This window comes from Rhagoletis zephyria, unplaced genomic scaffold, assembly GCF_001687245.7.
Source record: "Rhagoletis zephyria isolate East Lansing unplaced genomic scaffold, Rhagoletis_zephyria_1.1 Rzeph_scaffold_01992, whole genome shotgun sequence".
In the NCBI taxonomy this organism is placed as follows: Eukaryota; Metazoa; Arthropoda; class Insecta; order Diptera; family Tephritidae; genus Rhagoletis; species Rhagoletis zephyria.
The window spans coordinates 24,365-36,977 of record NW_016159076.1 but is presented as its reverse complement, the minus strand read 5'-3'; the positions used below and the strand labels follow the sequence as shown (position 1 = coordinate 36,977).

At 34.8% G+C, this 12,613-nt stretch overlaps 1 protein-coding gene across 1 annotated transcript in view; it reads left to right on the top strand.

The window, feature by feature from the left end:
* Positions 1-295: 295 nt before the first annotated feature.
* The window catches only part of LOC108365765 (cytoplasmic polyadenylation element-binding protein 1-like), a 23,336-nt gene continuing 11,018 nt past the window's right edge, over positions 296-12,613 (top strand). The window contains exons 1-4 of the mRNA XM_017619905.1: positions 296-425; positions 8,866-9,050; positions 11,364-11,500; positions 11,625-11,802. Coding sequence (XP_017475394.1) covers positions 296-425; positions 8,866-9,050; positions 11,364-11,500; positions 11,625-11,802 — 630 coding nt within the window. The remainder of the gene's footprint in view (positions 426-8,865; positions 9,051-11,363; positions 11,501-11,624; positions 11,803-12,613) is intronic.

The window sequence follows — 12,613 nt, the reverse complement described above, 5'->3', positions numbered from 1 at the left end:
AACTGCAATTACTTCGACCGTGCCAAGTCTGTTGCTGCCAAGTTGTATAATAAGTAGGCTCCTGTGTCTAGTATTTTTATGCGCTCAGATTTGCAATGTCACGTATACGACATGGCATACAAATGCACACATTTTGTTTTCAGAGAATATAAAATGTAAAATGGAAAGTTTTCTCAAATTTTAGTTCTGATTCCTTTATTCACAACATATAAACGATTACACAGAATACAAAAAATAACCTTTCATATTTATTTTTGCCTTTCAGTTTGGTGCGCATGACTCAATAGCAGCCAATATGAGGTCTTTATCAAGTGCTGGTGCTGATATTTTAACAAAACACTCAATTAATTCGTTGCTGGAACAGCGTCAAGATTTTTTGAGTAGGCGAAACGAGACCAATGATGAGCTAATATCACCTTTAAATGGTAAGTTTGAAGAGAATATGTGGCTATATGAGCTTGCTCTACCGATCCCAAAAAAATCACTGGCTAGGGGTATATCACTTGTTTAGAGTGAAAAGTTACTAAGTCGATATTTTATGAAGACTTACATTTTAATGCAGGAAGCAAGGAAAATTAAAAATTCAACCTATGCCAAAACATTAAAATTACTTATGTTATGCCTGACCTTTTCTGTCCAGTGAAACGAAAATTTAATGAGTCCAATAAAATAACTAAAAATCCGATAATTTCTAAAGAATGCAAACAAGTTTCGTTAACGTCTAAAAACTCAAGAAAAAAAATTCACTCTAAACTGGGGATATGTTACATTTTCGGGTTGTTAGGTAGTTTTCGGGAAATGGTCGGCAGAAGAGTTCGGAGTATCCAACTAAATTATGGAATCACTATGACGCAGTTTTGAGTAACATGCCTAGGACCACAAATACTTTGGAGGGATGACATTGTGCTTTTAGCACCAAAGCTGATGGGGCACACGTGATACTGTGTTGGTTTAGTTGAGGTCCTAAAATGGTCATTTGCATGGAGTTTAAGAATTGCTTTCAAAATGGTGGCGATTCTACCACCCCCTTAGTCACACTAATGAAGTTTAATTTCAGTATTTAAGAAATAATGCCCATATGCAAAAAATCCAGGCTTTCGCAATTTAATTTTTCATTTCTTAAAACCACGCGACCATATAAATAACAAACTTTTTACGTACAAAATTGTATTTGGAACTATTTTTGAATTTAAATGAAATTTCCTTTAATAGACTTCAAATTCTTGCAGTAATTGAATCGTCGAGGAAAAGCATTTAGTGGCCGTGGTAACAGTCAGTTAACCAATTAGTCCAATGATTTGTACAGGCCTAAGGGTACGTGCACACAGAAAGCCGAGCCGAGCCGAGCGAAGCCGTTCCAAGCCGAGTAAAGCTTTCAACTTGCTGTAGCTATATGAAAGTGTTCATACAGGAAGATTTTTCAGAAGCGTTTTGGAGATGCAAGCAAAGCAATTTTTTATTTTGAATTTTTTATTTAATTTTTGAGCTTCATAACGCTGCTGAATTTTACAACTTATCTTCTGAATAAAATTGAGGATTTATTTTTGACGCTTTTTTATGACAGTAAGTTTTTGGTTTCTTTGACGCCGAGTCCATGAGAAAAGCTCTGCTTCTATTTGGGATCAAAAGTATCAAAAACGAATTTTCAAAATTTTTTGAACTTTAGTGGTAGAATAACGATGCATTTAGCAACATAAAAATTTTAAATTCTCTCCTTTTATCCCAAAAGATAAAAAAATACATTAGTCGCAAAAATATTTTTTTTAATAAAAAAATTTTGCCAATGCATTCTAAAATATCTTGGTATTTTTTCGTCATATCATTATCAAATTTATTTATTATGGTAGATGTTAATCAATTTGATTAAAGTTGGAATTTATTCTTCTTAGAATTAGTATAATGGAGTGTATGGCCAAAAGGTATTTTGAAGGCCAGATTCTTATTATACGAACAAATTATATAAGAACCACTGACACTTGTTGTGCCGCATGCAGTTGTTGGAATTTTGTTGGGCTGTGTTTTTAATTGATTAAAAACTGTTGCCAATTAATTAGTGCATTGCTACTAATATAACTGACAATTCTTGTTCATCGGATCCAGATGGACCAAATATCGTTTTGTATTGGAAGAAATTCTCTACATAATTGGAGTGGAATGTACTACGCTGCGGCTAATCACTTTCGCGTTATCGATTATTTTCATACAAAATAAGTTAGATCAGAGATGGGCACAGTGGCTCCCAAGAGCCTTTTGCACTTAGGAGCCGGCTTAGCACATTAACGTGCTTGATGAGGGGTAACATCAAGAGCCAGCATGAAGGGGGAAGAAGAGAATATTAAAATCTTATTTCCTTTTTACGAGAAGTAATACTAATTATTTGTATAGATTTTTAAAAATGGTTTAGAAGTCGCGACACGTCTTTTTTTGTCACTAAATGCGGTTTTGTAGATTTATCATTTTTTTAAATGACTATATTTGATTTGATTTTAAAAATCGAAAAAGTTCTGAAACAAGGATAATAATAATCTATTGGCGGCCGCTGAGGTGTAGTGGTTAGCAGTGCGCGCAACTATTCCGCAGGGCCAGCCAGTGTCAACACAACATCAAAAAATAAAAATAAAATAAAGGTTTTTCTAATAGAAGTCGCCCCTTGGCAGGCAATGGCAAACCTCCGAGTGCATTCTGCCATCAAAAACAGCTTCTTATAAATATACAATCGCCGTTCGGAGTCGGCGTAAAACTGTGTGCCAATACCAAGGCGCACGCCACAAATCGGAGGAGGAAGCTGGGCCAAACACTAGCATATTGTGTAACATATTATTATGCATTGTGGATAAAAAAGTTTATCAATATTAACTGAAAATTTATATATGCCATGCTTATTTAATAAAAATTTGGGTTTTCATTGTATTAAAAAATTTGCGTGGAACCGCCCACTTAGATCATATATATGCATGCGTAGCCCTATTAATCCCTTATTTAGAACATATTCGATTTTTAAAATCGAATGAAAAATAGTTATTTAAAAACTGATGAATCTACACAACTATATTTTCTGCTCTAAAATGACAGATCGTGAACTCTTAGACCTGGCACACACCAACGCGATAGCGACAGCGATAGAGATAGCGATGGAAATCGAACGCTCTACGTATTGCGTTCGATTTCTACCGCTATCTCTATCGCTATTTCCGTCGCTGTCGCTTTCGCGTTGGTGTGCGCAAGGCTTTTAATCATTAAAAAAATCTATAAATATAGGAAATATTATTTCTCATAAAAAGAAAAAAAACTTAGTGGTAGGATCTTATTTTTTTCTACGGGCCCCCTAATGTTACATACATTACATGAATACATATTCCACACAAAAAAAAATGTTTTTATTTCATTAAAACTATTTCCTGTCAAATTGAGCGATAGGATATTTTGTTATTTTAAAAGGCATATTTTTCCGATCAAGACAATATGTGTCCGTTAGGGAATTATTTCGACTTAAAGTTCCAAGATTGACTAGTACTAGTTTTGTAGCGATTCCAAATTTGAAGATGCAATGGTATAGGCAGCTTTTCTTCGAGCTGTCAAAAGTAATTTAAAATGGACAATAAAGAGGGTATTCGGAGATTTCTTTATATAAGGTCTTTTCCAGAATTTACAACAATATGATAAACTAATCAATCGTGCCTTTGCTTGGCCTAAAGCCACAATGATAAGACCCAAGTAGTTATTTCCTGATAAGATATTATACGCAATATAAAGACGGCTTATTCGGCGGTAATTGGTGCAAACAGCACGATCACCCTTTTTGGTTTGACTTATTACCTGGCGAAACATTCAGATAGCACTTATGTATTTAATAATTTATGGGGAAGTAAATTAATCAAAAGCTCACCCTTCGGCGTTATCGCAATGCGCCGAGCTGTCTAATTTTCACCTGCGCATCCTTTCCGGAGGCGCGGGAATCTTACCCTATTTACTCGAACCTGTATGAACACATGATGAACAATTTTTGTTACTGAACTCAGAAATATAGTGTCTGGCATTCTTTCGGAAAAAGTTTATGTTTGCACTGCCATTGAAAATGCGATGAAATAAGTGAGCTTGAGCATATTTAAGTGTGTAGTTGTGACTTGACTAAAATAAACATTTATTTACTGATTCAAAACCAAACAGATTCTCTTCGAAGTTGTCCAAGCGATATTTGGCAATTGATGAGGTGGCAGCCTTAGACAGTATTCGTCCAATACACACCCATACATATGTATGTACGTACATACATATGTATGTGTGCTTCGAAATACTTAGATGTGTAGCTCATTATATCTATTTGCATGCCTTTGAGTGGTTGTATGCCTTTGGGCAACCTATCTGTATGCGAATATCAGAGTAATGTTTTATTTGACAAATGTTTTTACTGAGCAAGCGCCAACTGCGCTCTGTTGTGCCTATTGCAATAAAGTCTTTTAACCCGCTTGTGCTCGACAATGGAATTTTACAAAATTCATCCATATACATACATTAGACTGCATCATCAAAAAAAATTGAGGTTTTTCCGCCGGGACTACAACATCTATTATATTTGAAGACGTCAACCAAAATATTTAGGACAAAAATGTAAAGATTTACGTGAGCTTGATCGAGTTGAAAATACCTCCGAAAATTGAGTTTTTTATGAATAACAAGTAAGAAAGTCTCAGTTCGGATGGAGCCGAACATTAAATACCCGGCGCAAGTATTAAATATATATATTTTTCACCTTTTCGAAAGCTACCGCTACATGGTAAGCCCGGGTGTATCAATTTTGTGTAAATAAGCGTCTTTAAATTTCGAAATATTGAAGTTTCAAGCATTTCTGAAACTTACCGTCATATAAAAAGCTGCCATAAATTTAGTCCGATTTCAATAATTTTCAACATTTTGCTTCTATGTGGAAAGCACAATAACCATACCGAGTTTGGTACAAATTGGTGCGACGGTTACCGATATATATACATATATGTAATCATAAGTGGGCGGTGCCCCGCCCATTTTCCAAAATTTTACCATAAACTCTTGGTAAAGAGTTGTTGCAAGCATCAATTTTGAATAAATTAGCTTTAATATTTACTGATTTATCGAAGATTTCGTATTTCTCTAAATTACCGTTATATGGGATGTGGGTGTGGTTGTTGTCCGATTTTAAAAAATTTCTTCACTTTCGTATACTATACCAAGGCCAACAACTATGCTAAGTTTGGAAGAAATTCGTGCAGCGGTTACCAAGATATACACATGTAACCATAAGTGGGCGTGGCTAAGCCCATTTTCCAAAAATTTATAATATTCTTATTTTTCGTCTAAAACTTATTGTAAATATCAATTTTGAGTGAATAATCTTCGGTAGTTGCTAAAATATCGCAGTTTTCGTATTTCTGAAAATTACCGTTATAGGGGAGATGGCGTGGTTATTGTCCCATTTTGACCATTTTCAATACCATCTGTCCTACGCCAGAAAGAAGTGCACGTACCCAGTTTCGTTAAGATATCTCAATTTTTACTCGAGTTATCGTGCGCATAGACGGACGGACGGACAGACGGACAGTCGCTTAATCGATTTCTCTTTTCATTTATGTATACATTTGTCTACATCTACCTCGATTCGTTTTGCCTGTTACAAACAACCGTTATGTGAACAAAGTTATAATACCTTTGTGCACAAGTGCCCTCGGGTATAAAAATAGTTTTTTGAATAAATTTTTGAAAAAAAAATCCCCTCAGATGACAAAACAGATTACGCTTAAAAAACCTGCACAAAAATATTTAAAAATCTTTTCAAAGGAATCGTAATAATGAGATTTTGATGCTGCTTTTTCAAAGGTTGCTTTACGAAAAACTTGGATAACTGGGCCAACAGCATTCTGATTTAGACTTATGGGGTTGCAGTAGAAAGGTGTTTTCCCACTCTTTTTGTTTCTGTGGAAAAAAACTCATTCACGTCCCAACTTTTTTTTCAAATACCAACACATGTTAATTCAACTTGGAATGACGATCGTTCATCCTACCTTTCTCTTTCATCCTTTGAATGAGTTTTTTAGCAAAGAAAGCAAATAGCTTTCAAATGACACCTCACAAGTCTAAATCGGAATAGTTTAGGTTCAGTTATTCAAGTTTTTCTTATACTAATCTTTGAAAAAAGGTATTAGCAACAAAGATTTCATTGCCACGATTCCATTGGAATCTTTTTAAGGTCTAACCGTTTTGTCATTTGAGTGGATTTTTTTTTCAAAAAAATCTTTAAGAAACTATTTTTATTTATAAAAAACTGCATTTTTAGGGGTATTTGCAAACCGGTCTAACTCACGTAAATGTTAATATTTTTGCGAAATATTTTGGTGGAAGTCTTAAAATATAATAGGTTTTGTAATTTCAGTGAAAACACAATACCGATTTTTTTGTATGGGGAGTGATGCAGTCTAATATGCATACATACACACATATATGATATGCACATTCATACATAGAAAAGCACATACATACATATTTTAATTTATTATATTTGCTAGATAGTTACTTAAAAACTTATAAAGCAGAAAACCATAACTGTAAAGGAAATGCAGAATGTCAAAGGCAAAATAGCGCAAAGTCACTCTTTCTATATTTAATGCGAGTGCATTATGTATGTAAATATGTACATACTTATGAATACATCATCACATTGGGAAATGCAGCTGTAGCAGCAGCAACAACAGCGACAACGACAATAAAGAACATCAGCGGCCGTAATGGGGATGGCGTCAACTGCACAACGCACTGGTACTTATGAACTACATATATCGGCAATAGAGTACCCTGCTGGAAATGTATCTAGCTATAAGCTAACTTTAAGTTGATTAAAAAGTAGCTAAAAGTCACTATTATCGGCGATGGCCGCGAAATAATCAAGGGAGGTTACCTCTGCAAGGGTGGTTACGTCTGCAATTGATATAACTAACTTGAAATTAACTACTTCTGGACATAAAATATCAATAGGAAAAACCATATATTTTTTTATTTATTTTTAACTTCTTTTTTATTAACTTTACTTATTTTATTTTTACATTTCATATTTGTTTACATATTCTGCTGTAGGTGGTCCCATATTCGAACTCCGTCAGACATAACTTCAAAATGATAATATGAAATTTCGATTTTCCTTTTATTTGTCCTCAATTCGAAAAAGTATCGATTCGTAAATTTTTTCTGCAGGGTAGTTCATGTGTACATGTGTATGTGCATATGCATGTATGGATGTACTATTAGTAGCAGAAATAAAAATTACTACAGATAAATTTGATTTATCGTGGGCATATTTATTGCTTGTGCTCGAGTGCAAGAAATACAAACCAATTCCATTGCTGCTAACATATAAACTAACTATTGAGGGATTCACAACGGTGTCGTATTGTTGTATGTCATAAACCTGAAAAGCTCAAATAAATATTTAGAGAGAGAACTTGCTACCACAACCAACTATTTTTTAACACTTCGAAAATTCATAATATGACTTTGATGGTACTTTGCGAACCTCCTTAATATATTTTTTAGACCTTTAAAGTTTACGACATACAACAATACGACACTGACGACACCGTTGTGAATACCCCATATGTATATTGATATCTAATTGTGATCTTTTCCTATGCTGTCTCCAAGTATTACATACATATCTTCGGCTTTCAAATTAACTTCTACTGCAACGATTTTTGTACGATATTTCTACATACATACTTGCAATGTTGCGGACTAGATATTTACTACTTATTATTTGTCTTTGTTATAATTTGTCATTATTTGGTTGTTTGCGTGTACGTGGCCGCTGGTGCTAGTCCAACCAACCAATCAGACATCAGCCAGCCACTATTTGACTACAATTTGAAGCAAAGTGTAGGCGAAATTGCATGCAAATATATTTTTATTTGTATTGAACTAAAAATTCTGCGAAGCTGCTGCGAAGAACTGGTGGGCGCATGTATGAGCTGCTAATAGTGCTCCTACACGATATGTATTTGCATATGTAAATGCTACTTTTCTGATACATTCTAATATATAGTACACAATACGAGTAGATTCAAAAGCACAATTTTAGCTGCAGCCTCATAGGGAAGGAGCTTCAGTAGCCATTTGATAGTGTTTTTTTTTTCAAATTAGAGAAGTGGGAGACGAGGCCAAGGCAAAGTACCTACTGTTAACTCTGAAGTAGTAGTTACGTACAACTTTGTATACTTAGAACATGCGAATACAAAATGCCCAAGGCAATAAAGCATACACTCCAGAAATTTCAGCGCAAGGGACGCCATTCTAATAGATTGGCGATTTGTAGATGTCAAACTATTCAATAGCAAATATTATGGCATATTTACTCTCCACAGTTCTGGCAAGAAACCATTTGTATCTCCTGTCTAGGGAGAATAATGTGTAGCAACCCCCTAATTACTATATAAAGGAACTGAAAAGGTGTCACTCCTTGTCTCTGTGAAGGAATCTTCAGTCCTCCTGAGTAAAGCCAGCGTACCCGTACTCCCTAGTGTGTGCAGCGGTAGGGTTCTCAATCTATCTCAGCATTTGTTTTCAAGGCCTGATTTAAAAGGGGTTCCACCAATTTTTCCTCGTGAAGCTCAGTCTTGTTTGGGCGACAGTGATTTTCATCTTTGTGTCCAGAGGGCAAAGAAATAGCAAATAACGATATTCAATCCTTTTTTTTGGCTAAAAATTTTTTTTAGTGTACCACTAATATTCATGCCTTAAATAAGAAGTAAAATTTTTAAAGCAAAAACGAAAACAGTCTTTATAAAACCGGTTATATGCGTACATTCAAATTTATAAAAACTCATCTCTCCTTCTCTTTCTTTACAGATCCGCCTATCGCTCTTAACGATTTTCTTGGCTTTGGCAAATCAACTACAAATCCCCTGCTATTGGGCACAAATGTGGACACGCTGTCTACTTCAATGGCCGCCTACACACCATTGACTCCGAGCTCATCGCAATCCTCGGCCTCGCCGGGTACACTGTCTGCGAATTCTTTCGATATTTTTCAGGTAAGTAGTATTGTAAGTAATCGGAAGTTGTAACCAATGCCATATTTGGCATCGTTTATCTTGGTTTTGTAACTTATCGGCATTGTTGTTTTTCACCGTAGTGTATTTCATGCACCTTAATGCACAGCACTGTGGAATTATCTATGCTTACTTATTTCTTATGCACCTTAATTTGCTAGAAAACTTTTCCTAATATATGTAATTTGTTTACACATTTATGTATAAGTAAATAAGTAGTTCGCATCTGCTGTCACTTAAAAATGTTATATTTATATGTATACATATAGTTTTGTTGAATCGAATCAAGTGTGGTTTTAGACCTGGCAAATCCACCATAGCGAGAATAGGATCCACACGTACCATATATTTGTCGATTTCAAGCACTGACTCCCTTTCGTGTGATTTCTTTAATCTGATGTTGGAGAAGATAATAAGAGCCGCAGAACTCAACCGCTCAAAGACAATACTTTACAACTGCGTACTATTGCTGGCGTAGGCCGAAGACATCGATATTATCGGTAAAAACAAGGGCTACGTCTGTTCCGCCTTTTCGGGATTAGATAGAGAAGCAAAGCGAATGGATCTGGTGGTGAATGAGGACAAAACGAAGTATCTCCTGTCATCACTCACACAGAGCATACGCGTCTTGGCACACATGTCACTGTTGAGAGTTACAAGTTTGAAAAATTAGACAACTTCGTTTATTTGGGAACCAACATTAACACCAATAATAATGTCACCCTTGAAATCCAACGGATAATCACTCTTGCCAACAAGTGCTACTTTGGACTGAGTAGGCAATTGAGAAGTTAAGTCCTCTCTCGTCGTATAAAGATCACATTCTATAAGTCACTCATCATGCCTATGCTGGTATATGGCGCGGAGGCACGGACAATGAAAATACTTATTGGAAAGACCAGCTGGAAAAGGACTTGGCTTCACTTGGCATTTCCGATTGGCGTCAGTTGGCACACAAGAGAAATGACTGGCGTGCTGTTTTGGACTCGGCCAAAATTGCCTAGGCGGTTTACAGCGCCAATAAAGAAGAAGAAAATTTTAAGATAACGTATGTATGGTTGGAACGTTTGCGCAGTGTGCACAAGCCCATGAGAAGCAGTGATGGTAAAGTAGGCGGTGTCCTATAAAAGGACAACAATTATTAGAGGATTGTAAAACTTCAAGACAGTTTCGGCCTTCCAATTGCTGGCCGCGCCCAAATTAACACCGGCAGCTGAGAGTTATTTTTCGTTCCAACCCCGGCTAACATTGCGCAATAAACATTTTCTCAAATCCCAAATGTTACTTCTTGAATGCATCTCAAATAACAGTTGATAGCATCCTCAAACTAAAAGGCACAATTTTATTATGAAGTTTTCCTTTAAAAGATAAATTTTTTGTTAGATTTATTGCATTTTCAATAGAGCGTACATTCACAGAAATAGATATTGCATTTTAAGCAGACAAATTGTTAGTCACTATCGATGCAGCAGACGTTTTCCTTCTTTCGGTGTTAAATTTTAATGGCCAGTCAGTCAGATCAGTCACAAAACGATCAATCACAATATAGTATTATTAACAAATTTTCACTCATATCAATAAATTAAATGCATTTCAATTCATTCGAACGATGAGCGATTTTTCGGTGGTGGTACCTTGCCGTTGCGCCCTTCATCGCAAGAGCGTTTGAGTGTAAAGCGAAGATCACACTATATGTACATTTGTACAGATTTGTACATTTTGGCAGTCACAGCGTGGTGTTGTTTAGAAATTTGAGCTCAGTGCAATAAAAGAATTTCCGTACAGTACCACCCTGTACCTGCCAAAATAAGCAAATCTTAACACATGTACAAATCATGTGATCCCTGCTTAAGGCCAAGTGTAGCAATGTCATCTGTGTATGCTAGAAACATCTTACACCAAATTATTGTTGGCGTAAAAATGCTCCAGAAGCGTAATGGAAAGGACTTAGAATTACACGCCCTGCCAAAAACATTGTTTCTTCCTATACGAAATGAGGTTTTATTTAGAATTTTAAGTGACAGCACAGGAATTTGTATTTAAACATTAAGAGCACATACTTATATATATATTTTTTTTTTTTTTAATAGTTCATACCATGCATTTGCCTAAAAGGTATTAAATATATTATTCATGCATTTAAATATATTATATTTTACACTCTACCCTTCTGCGCTAAATACTTTCGTTCAACTAAGTAATTTAAATTTTTGATTTTAATATATTGTTTATATTTTCTTTTCTTGTATGTTCTTCTTCTTTTTTTTAATGAAATGGGATCGAATTTGAGTTTAGTTTGAAAATGTTGCACAAAATAACACACCACTTAAGGTATTTCAAAGAAACATCAGCTTCGATTGTTCTGCACCTTTATCGCCAAGTACGCCCACCTCTATTTACAATCGCTCTTTTCTCAATTCACCTTTAGTCAGGTAAAGCTCACTTTAATATGTTTTTTAACTAATTAATTAACATATAACACCTACATGCAAAGATTTATATCCAAATACCTGATATCGGAATTTTAATTAAATATGCTTTAACTTAAAATTCCAGCGATGGCAGCAACTCATCGAGCGCCAACGGTTTATCGGTTGATTCGATACCGTTAATGTATCAGAATAATTTTATGGGCAGCGGTATTGGTGGCTGTCTATCGAACAGTCGCTCCAACTCACCGGAAAGTCAGAACAGCAATCAATCCAATGTGGAGCATAACTTGATTGATATGATTGTAAGTTATGTATTTAGCAGCAAATATGCAAGTGCCGTTTTTCACGCATTGCCGGCTTAAAATATACGTACATACATACATATGTAACCGGATACCGCACAGTGGTGCGGAAGCGGAATTTACCATGCAAAAAGGTTGACAATCTACAATAATTTTCTATATCTTTTTTGTAGTTGAAAGATAATTAAATTCTTAAGAGGTTTAAGAAGCTCCTTTTTTTTAAATTAGTATTTGTTTATAGTATAAAATCTTTTAATGCAAATTNTTTTTGTAGTTGAAAGATAATTAAATTCTTAAGAGGTTTAAGAAGCTCCTTTTTTTTAAATTAGTATTTGTTTATAGTTAGTATAAAATCTTTTAATGCAAATANTATGTAACCGGATACCGCACAGTGGTGTGGAAGCGGAATTTACCATGCAAAAAGGTTGACAATCTACAATAATTTTCTATATCTTTTTTGTAGTTGAAAGATAATTAAATTCTTAAGAGGTTTAAGAAGCTCCTTTTTTTTAAATTAGTATTTGTTTATAGTATAAAATCTTTTAATGCAAATTGCGGAGAACGTGAAAATTTTGAAGAAAATCGAATCGCCTGTTCGTGTTAATGAATGCTGCACAATAAAAAGTAATTAAAAACAGTTAAAAAGGTTGGCCTAAAAAAAAATCCACAAGAAGTTTGAAATGCTATAAAAAATATTCAACAAAATTTAAAAATGGTGTTTTAAATCAGGAAAAAATTTAGGTATACATTTGCATAGTCTATTCAATTTTAGTATAATAAGAATTCACGTTGATTTTTAATACACAAATAT